The 19,741-nt window shown below is 42.9% G+C and overlaps 1 protein-coding gene across 1 annotated transcript in view; it reads right to left on the bottom strand.

The window, feature by feature from the left end:
- ITSN1 (intersectin 1) overlaps positions 1–19,741 on the bottom strand; it is a 2,682,533-nt gene that overhangs the window by 91,120 nt on the left and 2,571,672 nt on the right. Inside the window, exon 32 of the mRNA XM_044072770.1 lies at positions 16,119–16,240. Within this exon, the coding sequence (XP_043928705.1) occupies positions 16,119–16,240 (122 nt within the window). The remainder of the gene's footprint in view (positions 1–16,118; positions 16,241–19,741) is intronic.

Below are 19,741 nucleotides of genomic sequence, written 5' to 3'. Positions count from 1 at the left end.
GACATCTGCAAACTGCCCTACTCTCTAAAATTCAACTTTTACTCTACCAGGGAATGACTAAACCAAAAGTCTCTCAACCACTTGGAAGAACGAATGGGTCAAGAGTGGGATGGAGAGACCAGCCTCCAATTTAGATAAATTATTACATCTCTCCCACATGGAATCAGTACGTAATAGAAGAAGCAGGTTGTTTATAAACATGAGACAGTTGCTACACTGCCTCAGAGAAACCGAGTGCTAATAGGTTGCTTAAGAAGGAAACTAAAGCATGCTGGGTTTCCATGGTCAAATGTAGTGCACTGTGAAGTCAACTAATAACAGGGATAATAGCTAATATAATTTCAATTCAGTTTGTTTGTGTCTTTTGGCTTTTCCCGGTTAGGGGTCGCCACAGCGCAACTCCATTCCGCTAATGATTGGCAGTAGATTTTTACGTGCTGGCTTGCCGGGCCTAACGCATTTGGTGCAAAATAGTGATGGTTGAATACATACAATGCAAAATCAGCATAGTCCCAAAAGTAAGGGGAACAATTTTGAGTAAGATTTTTTTTTAAGGATAACTGGTTACACCTGCCGTTATTAGTGAGTAGCTAAGATTTTACAATTATATAGAACGGGGTAAACTGGAATTAGTTTGCAGGTACTGCCTTCAAAAAATGATGTTTTTTGCTTTTATTAATAACAGCCAATGAAAGAGGTGGTGGAGGGGATTTTATGCTTAAATTACCGCTGTGGTGGTGCTGCAGTAGCGTTGTCGCCTCACAGTAAGATGCTGTCCAGTTCGATTCTCAGCTAGAGTGTCTTCTGCGTGGAGTCATGCGTGAATGGGCGTACCTTCATTGAAGGTTGTGCATCAGGCCTGGCAAGCCGGTACGTAAAAATCAACTGCTAATCATTAGCGGACCGGAGTTCCGCTGTGGCGACCCCTAACCGGGAAAAGCCGAAAGACACAAACAAACAAACCATAATTGGCAGACAACTTCAGAGCCTCTGGGTTTAACAGAACAATAAGAACAGAGTGGGAAAGATTTCCCAGACTTAAGTTTATTACATGGCAGAGGTGGTTCAAGAAAGCTTTCTCAGGAAAACCTTGGAATGTTTATAAATAAAAATACTACCCTCTAACTCCTTCTACAGTTCACAGTTAAATATCCTCGTCTAGTTTCAATGATTCACCGAGTTTTTTTTATTCCTCATAGTATTGAAGGGAAAAGGATTTTAGATGATACACAGAGATTAAAATACACTCCACAATCAAAGAAGAATATGAACAATACAAACCGAAAAACATGATTTTCCCACAAAACAACCCTTAATGCAGAGACTTCAAAATGAGGTTTTCTCACTTTATTTACTGTTTACAGTTCAGTTATCTGAGTATGATCAAATGAATTAATAACTAAATAATTGTCAGAGTAATGTGTTTCAGATCAGTGATGTCACACACATACAGTGCAACTCACTGCAACCACCTTCCTACCCTACCACACAAAATATAAACTCTGTGATGCCCGTGCCATGGCCCAGCAATCAAGGAGCCTCAATCCTCACCACCGACACCAGAGAGGGCATCTCATATATGAGGAAAGGATAACAAATATGCACAGTAAAGTGCAATTTCCCTCAAGAGTACACAGAGATCACAGTCAGTCCAGGGCTGGTCGCTCCCCTGCTCTCCAGGTCCTTAATAAGACTCCCCACTGGCAAAGTTATAGGGTCCAGATCCCAGCCAGCCGGGGAAGCTAAAATCTCCAGCACCCTCTATGTCCAACCAGTGCTTTGTGTCCCTGTCCAAGTAGCTGACACATACACACACACATTGAGATACGAGTTTATACAACCACACAGACACTTCTGGGGAAGGCTGGCACAGGTTCTCCAGCTGTGCCCCTTTTACCCAGATTATAAGGTAGTACCACTTGCCACCACCCAGCTAATAATTGTCAGTGACTCAAAGGCCCTTAAAAGGGTGTCCAATTATTACTGTGCAATATTATCATCCAATTGATAGTATAACTAAACAGTCAAGGCTTATTAGAGTGACTTGGTACAGGATCCTTATATACATGCAATGTACTCTTAGAGCTTAACTTATCTCTACACAAAACAGCCACAGTTGAAAGGTTTTACAATATTTAATAATAAATAATAAAAACACAAGACAATACTTCTTACTACACAGTGCTAGTCAAGAGTTCAGAGATCACAGAGAAATACTTAAAATAATTCAGTAGTACAGGTCTGACATCACAGAAAAACATTTAGTCTAATATTTTTAGTTTCTAGCTATTTCTAAGAGAAAACACAAGTCTAAGATAACTTACATAAGAAAACAGGCAGAGTGCTAATGAGATGGATGGTCAAGACAAAAATGCTTAATGCCTTCTGATTCTCTCTGTTTAAATTGCTATCTTCAGTCCTGATTCCCATTACATCATTTTTTTACACTTTCCTGGGGTCCCCAGGCTGACAGATGCTACATTCTTGTTATCTATCTTGCGCCTGCAGGAAACTACAGCCATAAAAGACATTCCACATGTAAACTCTAGTAATTATTCCTTAAGTTAAAACAATAGGCAGGATGCTTCACTCCAGACTCATTGACTCCAAATTTTAACTTCAAAGGGACAGACATAAAATAATTTTAACTTCAAAGGTCAGACAAGAAATGTTTGACTTAGCTTTCTTTACAGCACAGGGCAATGTTGCTATATTGTTTTAAGTTCAACATTTCACAGCATATTCTTTCATTTAAGAAAACAAGCTTGTATTTCAACATTTCACAGTATTTTCTTTCAATTAACAAAACAAGTCTGTAATTCAACATTCATATTTACAAATGACAGAATTATGTATAAAATCCTATCTGGCCAGGCTGGAAGCCTTCATCTATCTTCACCCAATCTTCACATATCTCCCCCTCTGGAGAACTCAAGCTAGTTTTTCAAGTGACCCTTGAGAAACGCTGCTTGACAGGGTCAGGTCTATCTGAGTATACCTACCCCATTCCCTGTTTTGAGTGCCCATCTGCATTGGCATTGCTACTCCCACTGTGGTGCTACACTGACATATCATATTATTGCAACCCTAGGCTCCATCTTAGCAACTTGGCATTTTGCTGGCTGGCTTTGTTTAACCATATCAGGGGGTTGTCATCTGTCATAACAGTGAATTTCCTTCCATACAGATAAGGCCGGAGTTTTTGCAGTGCCCACACTATGGCTAAACAGTCCTTCTCTACAGCTGCATAGCATTTCTCCCTGGGTTGGAGCCTACAACTGAGATAAACCACTGGGTGCTCTTCTCCCTCTGAAGAAATCTGGCTAGGTACAGCCCCCACCCCGTGGTTCAAAGCATCCACCTGCACAACAAATTCTTTGCGATAATGTGGACTAGCTAACACAGGGGGTCCTCCCAAAGCTTCTTTAAGCTTCTGCAATGCCTGCTCGCATGCTGGTGTCCACCCTACCTTATCTGGCCTGTTCTTCGTTGTCAGGTCTTTGAGGGGAGAAGCTATGGTACTATAACTGGGGACGAACTTTCTGTAGTCCCGTGCTGTCCCTAAAAATGCCCTCCCCTGCTTTTTAGTAATGGGTGCAGACCATGCCTGAATGGCTTCCACTTTGGCAGGTTCTGGCCTTATCTTACCACTCCCCACTCTATGTCCTAGGTAGGAGACCTCACCCATACCCACCTGACATTTGCTTGGCTTAATGGTCAACCCTGCCCTCTGTAGTTTTGCCAGCACCTCCCTGACATGCTGAAGGTGCTCTGGCCAGGAATGGCTGTGGATGGTAATATCATCTAGGTAAGCAAGGGCAAACCCTCCTGCTCCTGTTAGGATACGATCTACCAGCCTCTGGAAAGTCGCTGGGTCATTCTTCATCCCAAAGGGCATCTATGTGAACTCATACAAGCCAAATGGAGTCACAAAGGCTGAATTCTCTCTAGCACTGGCAGTCAAGGGCACCTGCCAGTAAGATCAATGTTTGTAAGATACTTAGCCCCACCCAGCTGCTCTAGGGCCTCATCTGTCCTAGGCATGGAGTAAGCATCGCATTCTGTGTGACTAATTTCCTGTAGTCCACACAGAACCTGGCGCTGCCATCCTTCTTTGGCACCACTATTGGACTCTTGAATCACCCCTAGTTCCAACATCTCCTGTACCTCCTCCCTCAGAGTCTGTTTGACTCTCTCAGGCACTCTATAAGGAGCCTGCATAATAAGCCTTTGGTGTCCTGTTTCCACCTGGTGCTGCAACAGGTGGGTGTACCCTGGTTTCCCAGTGAATATGTCCCCAAATTCCTGCAACACTGCTCACATTTCTTGAACCTGGGTAGGAGATAGCTGCTGGGACATTGCTACCCCTTTGACTGAGGTGTCCACCTGAGCCTCACTGAGGAGATATGTCCTCAGATCTCCCTCAGACTCCTCCTGCAATCCACTGCAAATGCTCTGCACAAGGGTCCCCCTATCATGGTAAGGTTTCATCATGTTAACATGGTACAATTTGTGCCCCTGCCTTCTGCCTAGCAGTTCCACCATGTAGTTAACATCATTTGCCTTTCTTACCACCTTGTAGGGACCCTCCCAAGCTGCTTGCAGCTTGTTGTTTCTGGCAGGAATGAGAACCATCACCTGCTGCCCCACAGCATATTCTCTGCCTTGTGCATTCCTGTCATACCACACCTTTTTCTGTTGTTGGACTTCTGCCAGGTACTCCTGGGCCAAGCCCATGAGTTCCCTGAGCCTTGTCCTGAGGTTTAGGATGTATGCCACAACAGACACCTTGTGAGACTTGCACTCACCTTTCCACTCATCTTGAATTAAATCTAGAGGTCCCCTCACCCTATGCCCATACAGCAACTCAAAGGGTGAAAAATCTGTGGATTCCTGGGGAACTTCTCTGTAAGCAAACAACAGACGGGGACAATATTTGTTCCACTCTCTCTTAAACTGATCTGCAAATGCCTGTAACATGGACTTGATTGTAGAGTTTAACCTCTCAACAAGACCATTAGTCTGGGGATGGTAGGGGGTGGTTTTCATGTGCTTCACCCCACAGGACTTCCACAGACAAGCCAGCAGGTCTGACATGAAATTGGCACCTCTGTCAGTCAGTATTTCTTTTGGGAAACCTACACTGCTGAAAATCTCTAACAAAGCATTTGCCACCTTCTCTGCCTCAATGGAGGACAAAGCCACTGTCTCAGGGTATCATGTAGGATAATCCACTACCACAAGGATATACTTTTTTTCTGTGTAACTTGGGGTACTCAGAGGACCCACAATATCCATAGCTACCCTCTGAAATGGCTCCTTAATCACAGCCAAAGGCATCAAATGAGCTCTCACCTTGTCTCCTGCCTTGTCTACCTTTTGGCACTGTTCACAGGTCCTGCAGTACCCTGTTACATCTCTGGAAATTCCAGGCCAAAAGAAGTTCTGCATAATATGCCTCTTTGTACGTTTTATGCCTATATGACCTGCAAAGAGAATATCATGGGCTATGGCTAGAAGTGCCAGATGGTAGGCATTAGGCACTACCAAATGCTGTACTCTCTCATTCGCCTTCTAGCCCTCCCTCAGGGGTCCACTCTCTGTATAGTAACCATTTGTCTCAGTATAAAGATTCCCCCTTTCCTTGAGAATCAGGTGCCTCCCTAGCTACCTGCCTCTGGCCTTGCAGTGTAGGGTCTGAGAGCTGATGCCTGTCTCAACTCCCTCCTTGTAACCCTTCCCAGCTCCCCTTCCACAGGAAGTCTGGCATCCTTTGACAGGGGTGCCTCACTGTCAGCCTGGGTACTACTACTCACTTATACCTTTGCAGTCACTTTGTCCAAGGGATCATCAGTACCCACAAGCAGCTGTGGCTCACATTCAGTCTCACTGCTACAGAGTAGCTCCCTCCCTGAAGTAACCACCTCACCAGTCCTGACTGCTAGTATGCAGTCTGTTTGGGTCTCCCCCAGGCTATCAGACCCACATGCTTGTCTCCTAGCCTCACTGTGTGTTACTGCATAAGCACATGGTACTGCCTCATCCAAATCTTTCCCTATCAGGACATTTGCAGGATGGTAGTTTGGTACCCTTGTTGTCTCAAGACAACCTACTATTGGCATTTTGTCTTTCCCACTTACTGGCTCCCTCACCTTTTGTTCCCCACCTTGCCTCCGTGGACATCTGTATGCCACATGGCCCCACTGGTTGCATTCAAAACATTTAACCCTAGCTCCTGGACATGTACCTGGACTAGTGGCTTCCCCTGCTACTTGCAGATTCTGTTGGGGCAGTCTGTGCTGCCCACCATGGATTCCTTTAGACTCATGAGCAGTACTGGTGGTCCCCTTCCTGTGCAGGGCTGCCCTGCTTGCCAGATATAGGTCTCCCTTCTTATCCAACTCATCTGAAGTAGCACACTATCAGCTAATCAGATCCTCATGTCCTCAGGCAAAGTGCTAAGGGCTTGCTCCCTCACCAAAAAGTCTGCCAGCCCTTCAAATGTGGTGACCTAACATCCACTCACCCACCTATGGAAATAAGTGCTCAGGTCAGCAATATATTCACACACACTTTCATCTGCCTTGCATCTATGCTCACAAAACTTTTTCCTATACGTTTCAGGTGTTAACTTAAAAAACTCTAAAAGACAATTTTTTACAGCAGTATAATCAAAACATGCAATGTCAAACATTTTAAATAATACAGTTACAGCTTTACCGTGGAGTAAGGGGGTCAGAAACCATACCCAGAGCCCTTGGTCAACTTCATACTGCTTACATACCCTCTCAAACATATGAATAAAACTATCAAAATTATCCCCCTCTTTAAACTGCGGAAGAAATTTACTGACCTTTTGTGCTTCTGGGGTCCAGTTACTCCCGTCCCCATTACCTCCATGATTCTGGCAAAGAGTCAGCATCTCCTTCTCATGCTGCCTCTGCTTTTATTCAGCTTGCAGACATAACACTTTCTCATTCTCCTCAGCATGCAAACATCACAGTCTCTCATTTGCTTCTATTTCCACACGCCTGGCCTCCACCTCAAGTCTCTTTAGCTCCAGCTGTATTTTTAAGTCCACTGCAGAAAGACTGAGCTGTCCATTCTCTGAGGGTATTATATCTCCACTGCCAGTCTGATTGTCCTCCTGGTTGCTGTTTTCAGATGCAGCTGTAACCAAGGCTGCAATCAGGTCTGCCTTAGTCAGGTTTCCATGCACCAGTCCCCTAGCCTGGCACATCTCCACCAGCTGGCTCCTTGTCAGCTTTCCATACTCCTCTGCTGACATGCTGCCTGCTCACCCTGACTAAGATAAGAAAAGAAATAAAACAATTGTGATCTGAACTCTGAGTATTCACTGTGTGGCTGATTTAGAGTACAAAACACCTTCAAAGCTCACTGTACACAAGCTACAGGAATTCAGTCTACCCACACCACTACAAGCCAATTAGTGTTTGCCAACCAATTAATATGTGGTGTGGATATCCCACCACAGACAAACAATTAATATGTTGTGGACACCCCAACCACTGCCACCAATTAATATGTGATGCCTGTGCCCTGGCCCAGTAATCAAAGAGCCTCAATCCTCACCACCAACACCAGAGAGGGCATTTCACATATGAGGAAATGATAACAAATACACACAGTAAAGTGCAATTTCCCTCAAGAGCAAACTGAGATCACAGTCAGACCAGGGCTGGTCGCTCCCCTGCTCTCCAGGTCCCCAATAAGACTCCCCACTGGCACAGCTATAGAGTCCAAATCTTCTTCAGATTTCAGGGGATTACCTCCTATGTTGTAGTTTGCGGGTACTCTGTTTTTTCCAAAGGGGATTACTACGCATTTTTTTGCATTTAGCTTGAGACCATGGCTTTGACACCATGCATCAGTCTCATTTAGGCCCTTCTGGAGGATCTCCATATCGGCTGGAGACTCTATTATAGCACCCAGTTTGCAGTCGTCCGCAAACTTAGTCAGCCACAGCCCTTCCGTGCTTGCCTGTACTTCTGAGAAGTATATGCCAACAGGAGGGGCCCCAAGACAGAGCCCTGAGGCACGCCACTCATTACTGGTATGGATTCGGACATAGATCCCACTACTCTTACTTTATGGGATCTGTCTGAGAGCCAGCTTGTGATCCATCTTGTGATGTAAGGGTTTATGCCCAGGCTGGTGAGCTTATCAATAATACCTGAATGAGGAATGGTGTCAAATGCTTTAGCAAGGTCAAGGTAAGCCGTGTGTACCTCCTTTCCCTTATTTATAGCCTGAGTAACTGTCTCAAAGAAATCCACCAGGTTCAGGAGGCATAATCTGCCCTTGACGAAGCCGAACTGTGTGGGGTCCAGCGACTGGAGTTTCCCAATCTCAAGTTAAAGTCAACTCTTGGTTGTTACAGAATCTTCCTTTGAAAATGTGTGTGTGTGTGTGTGTGTGTGTGTGTATATATATATATATATATATATATATATATATATATATATATATGTGTGTGTGTGTGTGTGTGTATGTGTGTGTGTGCGCAGCAAAACTGTTTTACCTTTACCTTAAATTCCTGATAGAATTATAAGGTTTACAGGGCTGCAGTGTTAAAATCCAAACAGGTTCAAATATATGTGAGAGATGCAACTATTTAGCCAAACTGGAGGCTGAGCTCTCTCATCTCAAAACTGGTGTAACCAGTCAGGAGGAGAAGGTAACCTCACACAACACAATTCCAGTATCACATAGTCCCACCACATCAGCGAACCAAACACATAAATACACAAAAACATACTCGGAGGCTCTAAATAAAAATCTACCTAAGCAACAGAGACCTCCAAAGCAGACATCCAAGCAAACGCTACCTCAAAACAAAACACGCACAACACATAGCCCACAAAGTCAGTGTGCCAAGCAGCCACAGCCCTTAAGGCTGAATAACACACCTGATACTCTTGTAATAGATGACTCTATTGTCAGACACACTGACGTCCCGCTCACCAGGCTGAATAAAGAGAAGGTCACGGTGAGCTGCCTGTCGGGTGCTAGGATCCGCCACATAACGCAAGCACTCAGGTCACTCCAAAGCAAATACAAATATGACTCAGTCATTGTACATGCTGGTGTGAATGACCTGAGACGTACCTCCCTGGACTACATGAAAAGAGACATAGAGGAGCTCTCTGATCATGTAGCCCAGGCTGGTATGACCCTGACCTTGAGCAGCATCTTACCCTCACCTAGAATGATGCCACAGTACATAGATAAAATGATCGATTTTAACAATTGGCTAAAATTTTGGTATCATTCAAAGGGGATCCAGTGTCTGTCAGCCTGGGATGACATGCTCGACAAGCCACGTTGCTTCGCTAGGGACGGCTTGCACCTGTCACCACTGGGCTTTCGGATATTGGCAAAGGCTCTTGCCACCCCCATAGTGCCTTTTTTAGGCAAGGTTCAAAAGTCAAACCCACCCCCATAGACAGCACAAGGAACAAGAAACTAAGGGTAATGCTGCTTAACGCCAGAAGTCTTAACCTCAAGATGCACGCACTCGAAGCTCTCCTCAGTATGGAGAACATCGATACCTATGCAATGACAGAAACCTGGGTCAAGGCTCCAGAGAGCACCCCAGCACTACCAGGCTATACCTCATATCATGCTTTTCGGCCCCAAAACCCGGATCGAACCACAAAAGGAGGGGGAGTTTCCATATTTATCAAGGATATCCACACCTCCAGGTTAGTGGCATTGCACGAAGTATTGGAGACCATCCATGTGCAACTAACAGTAGGCAAGACTGCTTTTCAGTTTATAGCATCCTACAAACCACCCTCTCAAAGTCAGGAATCCCACTCGGCTTTCCTGAAAACATTGGAGAACATGAAGATCTCTCCGAACACCATTATATTGGGTGACTTCAACTACCCAAACATTGACTGGGAGCACTACTCAAGCCCCAGCACCTTAGCCCAAAGGTTCCTGGAAATTATAAACTCAAATGCTATGGAACAACTAGTCACCACTCCCACAAGAGGGGACAACATACTAGACCTGATCATTACCAACATGGGGACACTATGCTCCACACCAGAAGTATATCCCTCATTGGTAAGATCAGACCATAAATTAATTTCACTGGATGTCCACATCCCGACCCCACCCCCAGCCCAGAAAACCACAGTGAAAAACTTCTCAAAAGCGAACTTCTCACTTCTCAAAAGTGAAGTGGAATCCTTCAAGGCCCCAGGGCCAGTGGAAACTATGGCCCAAACTGCATAATCCTATATAAACACATTCTACGGACATCTCCAGGAATACATGGATCATGCTATCCCAAACAAAACCAAGACCCAATCATCCAAAGGCAGGCATCCAGTCTGGTGGACACCTGCCATAAATAAACTGTACAACAGAAGGAGGAAGCTACTACATGATAGAGCAAAATCCCTAATAGGGAAGGCATCTCTGATCAGTACTAGCAAAAAATTACGATCCCTCATAAAATCCTCCAAGGCCAGCTTCGAGAGAAAAATTGCACAGGACACCAAAGACAATCATAAGGCTTTTTTCAGTTATGTTAGGAACCTGGGATGCAACTCCAAGACTTGTTCTTTGTTGATTCTAAACGACAAAAAATACACTGAACCCACAGACATCGCCAATATCCTGGCAGACAGGTTCAGTGCAAACTTCTCCCCCCCCCAAAAGAGCAAGTATCTATCCCGGCAGAGGGCTGCCTCCCAAACATCTCTGATGCTCGGGTGAAGGCTGCCCTCTCCAAAGCAAAAAACACTGCTTCCATGGGACCAGATGGCGTCCCGGGTTGCGTCCTACATGAACTCCAAGAGGAACTAATCCCTCAAATAAAACAGCTATACAATCTCAGCCTCACTACAGGATATGTGCCCACAGAATGGTGTACAGCAACAGTGGTCCCACTCCACAAAGGTGGAGCCTCTACGGACCCTGGAAACTATCGCCCCATAAGCATGACTAGCTTAGTCTGCAAGGCTATGGAGAGGATCATTCATGGAGCTCATAAAGACAGTGGGGACCTACAGACACTAGATCCTACCCAGTTCGGCTTTGTCAAGGGCAGATTCTGCCTTTTGAACCTGGCTGACTTCTTCGAAACAGTCACCAAAGCCATAGATGAAGGGAAGGTAGTCCACACAGCCTATCTGGACCTTGTAAAGGCATTTGACACAATACCCCACTCGGGCATCATAGATAAGCTATCCAGCTTAAATATAAACCCCTATGTCACAAGATGGGTCACAAACTGGCTCAAAGACAGAACCCACAGAGTGAGAGTTGCTGGAGCCATGTCAGACTCGAAACCGGTCACAAGCGGCATCCCACAGGGTTCTGTCCTGGGACCACTCTTGTTCAGTATATACTTTTCCGAGGTACAGGCAAACATGGAAGGACTATGGCTCACCAAGTCTGCAGACGACTGCAAACTGGGCACCATAATCGACTCTCCAGCTGACGCAAACATCCTTCAAAAAGGTCTCACAGAGACAGATAACTGGTGCCAGCGCCATGGTTTAAAGCTAAATGCCAAAAAATGTATAGTCATACCCTTTGGCAAAAACAATGTGCCCACAAATTACCACATAGGTGGAAACCCATTAAGTACAGAGAAAGTTATTAGGGACCTGGGGACCCAAGTTGATAGCAATCTCTCCTTTGAAAACCACATTGCCTAAGTGGTTAGAAAGACCTTCTACATAGCCCACCTCATCATGAAGGGTTTCACATCTACATCAAGAGAGGTAATCGTGCCCCTTTATTCATCCCTCATCAGGCCCATCATAGAATACAATGCCCCTTTTGGGATGTACCTTACCCGACACCTGCAGCAATTAGAGACCCCAAAAGTATCTCACCAAGAGGATCAAGGGTCTCAAACAGATGCCATATGCTGCTCGGTTAAAAAAACTCCAGCTCTACTCAGTTGCATACCGCCTGCTTCGAGGTGATCTATGCCTGACATACAAAGCTATGTCAAATCCAGAATTAATGGACATGCTCCACCTCAGTAAATTTAAATCCCTTAGAGCCACATGCTCGAGGGACTTGAACCTCAGCACAGAAATAAATAGAACTTGCTGGAAGGACAGGTTCATAACCCAAAGGCTCCCTTTGCTCTGGAATAGAATTCCAGTTCATGTGAGGCAGAGCACCTCACTGAATCTCTTCAAGAAGAATCTCGATAGGTGGATGGGGGATCGTAGGTTTGTCCCAGGGATTACTCCCATGTCACTATTAGACAGAGGCACAGTAAACTAAACCTTAAAAAGGGCACAGTATACTCAAGTCAAGGGGTGGCGTAAGCCATACAGAATCGGGCTAGGCTTATAATTGCCCCAGGGCAGATAGCCTAGTATGAACCTATGAACCTATGGAGGGAGGGAATGTAAGTCTTCCTTATTTGCTGATAATTTGTTGTTTTACCTTTCTGAACAAGTAGACAATCTGCCAGACTCTTTCACTTCTTGACTGGTCAGTTCTCAATAACTACTCTATATATTTTTTTAGTTCGCTATTTTATTTATCTTTTGTGGACCAAGATAATCTCACTAAGCCTATGTCCCATTTTTGTTAAATAATCCAAAACAGCAGCATTAATATCAACTTACTTCTGCCACAAAGACTGCTAAAAGTCTGACCCTATCACTGGCAATAAGATGACATTAAATGCAAAAGAATCCAGGTAGCCCTTAGTGTAAAGAGACAGTCACTTCAACATATGAATCAGTGGTTAGAGGCTGTAGCACATGCCTTTAGGAGACATAGGCTACTTTTACTTGTTCTTCCAGAGAAAGTCTCAGGCATTCAAATGTTTGTTTTGCTGTAGCCCTTATTTGCATGCAGGTGGTAGTCTAATATCTCCCAAATGAACTGCCAAGTCTTCAGCAGCCAAATAATCTCATTCTGTTTGTGGGGAAAAGAAGGACATATCATCCTGTAATAAACATTAGACAAGGACTAAATGACTGGAAACTCCTGGGAAGCTAGAGTCATTCATTTATACTGAGTTATCAGGCTATCAGTAGGAAACAGTTTTCTTCCCCTTAACGGCTACCTTGTCTAAGGATGTGTTACAAGGCTTTCATCTCATAGGTGTGGAGAAATGGACTAAGGACTTGGTTTGCATACCAAATGAGCTGGCAAAAAATATGAAGAAGGGGCATACAAGGCTACCAGCATCTCTTACTTAGAGCAGCAAACAACGAGTAACAGACCGTTTAGCTTCCAGTACTGTCAAGATAGGTTTGGTATGTGGCCTCATCATCTTTTGTTTTACTATAGATTTATGGCTCATTTTAAACCACTAAAGGGTTGACAGTTGCAGAGATTGGCGTCCTGGAATTACTTCATATTACTGCAGACTGTATAAATAAAAAATAACTAGGTTAATGTCTTGGTTTTGTGGCATACTATCAGTGATTCAGGTGAGCTCTAGTGATGCATTACACAGATCTGACAAGATTTGTGTAGTCTCACAGAGACTGAAGCCAAAGTTTCTGAATGCTTCCTTACTAAGCCACTATTTCTAGGAGATTTTGAATCTTTGTTGGAAATGCTTACATAAATATATTAATATCATAAATAAGCAGAATGCTTCATGAAGTTTTCCCGATTTGCCGGAAGTGTAATGTTGGTGGTACAGAAGAATGGATGCATATCTTATGGGATTTTCCAGGTCTGGATCAGTTCAAGAAATATCACTCCACAAACTATGTCTGAAAAGGGTAAAGCTTGGATAGTGAGCTGTTGGGATATAGAAGGATAAGCAAAGTTCTACAAAGATGCACTTTAGTGTTTGATGCTCCTGGCATCTAAGAAGGTAATAACTAGACAAATGAAAAAAAACTAGGCAGACTTTCTCTAGATATGCATCTGGCGCCTATGTGATTTTCCTTGCAGCATTTACAGGAAGAATTTAAATGACAATTGCATGAATTCTTTGACAGGCCTTTTCAAGACTGCACAGGAGTCTTTTCAGGACTGCACAGGAGTGACTGATCTTACTATTGCACAAGTATCATTAACAAGCATCACAATTTTAAAAAATTCAGTCTTTTTGATGTCAATAAGATTTTTTCATTTTTTTCCTAGATTACAGTATCGTTGTTATATGGATGAGCAACTTATTCTCCAGTTGTTTGTAAGTTGACTGTATTTCATTAATTTTATTTATGATGGATGTTGTTTGATTTGGAATAATTTGCATTCAAATTTTTAATAATACACTGCAAGTTTGAAAGCTCTCAAAATCTCTCTTCTTACCTAGATATCGTGAATATGCTTACTTCATGTGGGCAGTTTGAATCAGTGGCTCTTTATGAAGCATCAGATAATAAAAGAAATGATCACCACAGTGTTACGTCTTAGTGCAAATGTACAGCTGCAATCAATAAGATGCATAATTTAATAGCTGTCAAGGAACAATTATGCAGAGAGAGACATTAAGCAGTTATACAGGGAGGCCCAAACAGTCAAGAACATGATATAAACAAGGCCAGTCATCTCCCTGTCTCTCTCTGTTCAGACCAACTATGAACATTTCAACTTTTCTATATAGTTTAATATTTAAAGTATACAGAAACAGACTGTCTTTATTTTATGTTTGGCCTAGCATGATGGCACAAATCCAGCTTTATGAAGACCGAACAAGATGGGCAGTTAAAAATGCAGCCCATCAGTTATAACTATAACAAACATCTGTAATTTGCCCTGTGGACCAAACTTGGACAGAAGTGAAAATAAATACAGTTGGGCTTTTACAAAGTTCAACAGAACAAAAACTGTCCCTTGTTTCTAGAAAGATGTCATCATCTTCTTGTACTCTGGTCATAAATAGAACCAACAAGCTGTCCCAAGTTCATGGAAGAATATTGAATATATGATACATGGGGTTTGCCAGATACTGGCAACTGGATTCTGAGATTTGTCATTATCCAATATACTTTGTTCTTACGAACAAGATACTTAAGCCTTTCAGTATATGGAAGGAGAGTGTGAGGAGATGAGGGGGCTTAAGGATGGCTATCTCAACATCCCACCTCAATAGTGCTTTGGGAGGGGGCAAGGAGACTGAAGTAGAAAGAATTTAACAGAATACAACTTAGGGGCAATAAGGCATGGGTCTCCTCAAATGATCTATGGCACAATCTCAGTTATTCTCAATAGAGGTAATATATAATTATCGACGACAGACGGGTAAGGCCAATCTAACATTGAATGGGATAGATTCATTCAAGCAATAAAAAGGAAACTGGCCAGGCTTAAAATGTCCTGCAAGAGCCGCTAGCCTAGTACATACCTATGAACCAAGTTTCCTGAATAGGAATACAATAAGTTAGTGATCCTGTTCTGCTTTCTCTGCTGCCTAAAGTAAATAAACTGAAACATCAACAATAAAAGCTTCACCAATGAAAAGTCTGCAAGTCTGGGATAAGACCAAGAATGGTAAATTTTCTCAGTGCCTGAAACTAATGAGAACACCAAAAAAAAAAATGAAAGCAGAACAAATAAAACGTAAAGCAATAAAATCACACCAAAACAAATAAGTGTCTTTAAGCAGTGAGAAATAAAAAGAGCTTTGTGGCTCTTCTATTTTACCACGTGATGAAATTAACTCACAGCAACATTACCCTTAAAGTATAGTTTGAGTCTGTTAAATCACTTTAATATACATTCTTTCTATCTTTCATCACCTAATCCCAGATGGCAGTCTCACCAGAAATCAATCATGTTGGGGTAGTCTTTAACTGAAACATGGTCTGCCCAAAAAGAAAAAAGATAGTACATTCAGATATTGTCTTGAAATGTCTTACATGCTGAAGTTGCCTGTAATCTGACTTTTTAATATTTTCTGTACCTCATAACATGAAGAAGAACAGACTAGGAAATGAAAGGATTGATTAGTGAAATTCTACTTATCAGGGTCAGTCCCATCAACAACTAATATAAACAGCACAAACTGCCCATGTTCTTGCCCCACTTAGTTTTACAAATATGCAGGAACAGCAGCAATTTGGGAAATTAGATACTGTTTCACAGAGGGTTAGGCAGCACAGAAAACTGGTACAAGAAATTAACAAAATGGCATACCTTACCTTTCATTAATACTTTCAGCCCGCAGTGTATAAACTCTGTCAATGTGAGAGATGTGAAAAATTGGCTCATCTCCTGAAGGATCTGTTGGTAGCTTAACCAGCACCTCGTTTAAAAAGATAGGCTGAAAAATAATACACCACATGAAAGTGGAAGACAGCATGAATAAAAAATACATTTAGTGGTAAAGAACTAAAATGCCTGTTACATGGTCCTTTATTTCACTGTGTAGACATGTTATGCTTTACTACATGTTTTCTTTTATCTCCTAGTCAAAGAAAATTCTTGCCCTGAAAATTATCCATAGGTCTAAAATCAACTAACCAAGTAGCAGTAGTCAAGTTGTTTACAAACTAGTTCCACTGTTTCACTGGTGAAGAAAGTGAGTCCTAGATGCAGCACTTGATGTAAAAAAATTAAAAGTAAAGCTAGCAAAATAAGATCATTTGCTCCATCATGTCTCTTGCATTAAGCCACAAGTCCTGCTCCCATATGCCATTTTTCCATGCTTTCCTCTTTAGTACTTACTGTTCCTTTAGCTGTATCACATCTTTTCATACTGAAGTTATGTTTTTACTCTTGCCCTCCAATGAGTTGCCTCCACTTGCAGAAAGGCATACCCCTAAATTGAAGCTAAGTCTCCCCTATTGTTATATTCAGTGACCTCAAAGAAACTCTCTTTTTGTACTTCTATGCTTCTTAGATGCTTCAGTGACTCAGCCATGTTCCTGCTCTCATCTACTCTACAAAGTTAATGCTGAACCTCTCCAACTATTCCTACTATAGTCTATACTTAGCTCATAATTTTCCTTATGTAGATCTGTCTTTATTTTCAGAGCTGGAATCACGACTATATTCTCATAATTGGCTCACTAACAGCATGCACAGTTGGCTTATTACTTTAACATACTTTCGATTTTGAAGTACTATTGCCTAGTTTTTGATTTACTTCTACTTTATTTTCAGTATACAGTGTTGTTGTTCAGTTTCTTATCGTTCAGCAGTCTAAGTTCAAAAGCCTCATCCTGCTCTGACACATCGCAAACTGTACTTTAGCAACAACATATATCACTATATGTTTTTGCACTGAACCCATGGTGCTAAACCACAGACAATCACTTCACTCTTCTTGTATCTCCTGCCAGGTCTTGTGAACCTCATTTTCTATACTAGCCATTCTACATAACATGATGTCATCCATAATGGGGAACATTTTGCCCCAGTGCACCACCAGCATCACTTGTGAAGTTAGCGAGCAATATACTGACTCACAGCTCTGGGTTCTTGGGTTTAGTCCTAACCTCTGGTCACTGTTTGCATGTTGTCTCTGTATCTGCTTGTTTTTTCATCTGAGTACTCTGGTTTCCTCACATAGTGCACTTGTATCATTTACCGTAACAGCAGATGTTAGAATAGATTACTGTTGCAGTTGCCATAACTATAAGAGATTTATCCTGCCAAGGATCAGATATCTGGCCATTCTACAATGGTTTGGGTTTCTTCCTTGTTCAATGTACATATGTCCTTAGCACAAGAGAATGTGTTAGTATAAAAGGAATGTACGGGAGTGCTAAAATTCAGTGCGTTTTGCCTAAAGGAACACCTGAAGCCTGATGCTCTAAAACAATGTAATCAAAACCAGTAGAAACTGTCATGCTATCCAGGGAGGGCAAATGTAAATTAGGGTACCTCAACTTGGACTGGAAAAGAAGGAATGAAAGATAAAAGGGGGTAGGTGTGAGGACGCTGATACTGCAACAGCAATCTATTCAAACATCTACTACCATGGTAAGTTAACTAACACAACTGTACTATGTTCTTCCTTAGATAACTGTTACAATAGCCATAACTGTATGGGATGATTGCCATAGCTTCTGAAGAATGTGCTTCTTCAGTGGTCTGCCTGAGATGGTCCAATGAGATCAATGACTACCCTGGAAAGCAAATAAAAATGGGTGTATGGAGAAGGTCCACAGGCTAGAAGTCATTGTAGTATGGTTTCTGCAAATTCTGATTTAGCTCTGGCAACTGAGTCTAGGTTGTAGTACCTAGTAAAGGTGGATAGAGTAGACCAAGTAGCAGCCCCTAGGATAGACCTAGAGTGCAAAAAGCCTCAGAAGTAGCCTTAGCTCTAGTAAAGTGAACTTTGGCTTTCTGAGGTAGACTAATACCATTGTGAAAGTAACAAAAAATTGGATTGCTTGAGACAGCCACCTGGAAATAGTGTTTAGCTAATGAATGTCTTTTTCTCATCATAGGAAAAGTACAGTTGTGTACACTTACCATAAATGTGATTCCCAAAGCTGAAGAAGGATGGAGGCAGTCAAGCAGTGGTAGGGCTGGTTCATAGGCCTTGCAAGACTTGTTGCAGCAAATCCAGCTCTGGATTTAGAAAAGATTGGTAAGTATTAATGCTTGGTGAAGGTGTGTACAGAACTCCAGGTTGCAGCTTCCAGAATGTCCCTGGTAGGGACTCCCCTGAGAAAAACTGTAGAGGTGGAAGTAGCCCTAGTGGAATGTGGTCTGATCCCCTGTGGGGTAGGTTTTCCATGGTGTTTGTAGCAGAAATGGATGCAATGTGCTATCCATTTGGAGATGGTTTGCTTTGAAATGGCCCTGCCCTCTGCCCCTGTAGCAGCAGCTGGTCAGATTTTCTGAAAGGTTTAGTCATGTCAAGGTAGAACCTGAGCTGTCTGTGCATGTCCAAGGAGTGCAGGATCCCTTCCCCTTTATTCTGAGGGCTAGGGAAGAAGGTTGGCAAATGGATGGATTGGTTTAAAGCCACACTGGACACCACTTTAAGCATGAAGGACAGGTTAGTCCTGAGGGAAACCCCGTCAGCATGGAAAATAATGAAGGGTTCCACAGCCATTAGTGCCTGTAACTCAGACACTCTTCTTGCTGAAGTTATGGCTAAAAAGCAAGGTTGTTTTTCAAGAGAGGCATTGTAGCTCTGTTGAAGCTGCAGGTTCAAAAGGGGGAAGCGTGAGCTTTTCCAGTACAAAGTTAAGGTCCCAGGCAGGGGTGGGTGCTCTCCAAGGGGGCCTTAAGTTGTTAGCCCCTCTCAGGAACTGTTTGATGAGAGGGTGGGAAAATAGAGGTGGCTCATTATTATAATGAGCTAAGATGGCAGAGGCATGAATCTTAATGGAGGAGAAGGACAGGACTCTGTGGAGTAGCTCTGCTAGGTAATCCACAATTAGAGGTAAGGAGGGCACTGCTGTGTCCTTCCATTGAGACTGATTCCAAGAACAACATATTTTCCACTTTTTAGCATAGTATTTCCTAGTACTAGGCCTTCTGGCTTCAAGAATGACATCCAGCACATGTTTTCTGAGGGTTGCTGGTGGAGTATTCAAAGGATAAGCCAGGATGCAAGGTTTAGGGATTGCAATTGTGGATGCAAAATCTTCCCCTCCTGCTGAGACAGCAGGGTAGGAGTTTGGTGAAGGTGCCGGGGTGGCACTGTTGTCAGACTGCACAAGAGTGGGTACCAGTGCTGGCGTGGCCAGTCTGGGGCAATAAGAATTGCCCTTGGCCTGTCCTGTTTTATCTTGAGTAGTATTTTTGAGAGGAAGGGCAAAGGGGGAAAGGCATAAATTGAGAGGTATTCTCATTGAAAGGA

The sequence above is a fragment of the Protopterus annectens genome, chromosome 5.part1 (assembly GCF_019279795.1).
Source record: "Protopterus annectens isolate FY-2018-M chromosome 5.part1, PAN1.0, whole genome shotgun sequence".
In the NCBI taxonomy this organism is placed as follows: Eukaryota; Metazoa; Chordata; order Ceratodontiformes; family Protopteridae; genus Protopterus; species Protopterus annectens.
This window is presented reverse-complemented; position numbering and strand designations above follow the sequence as displayed.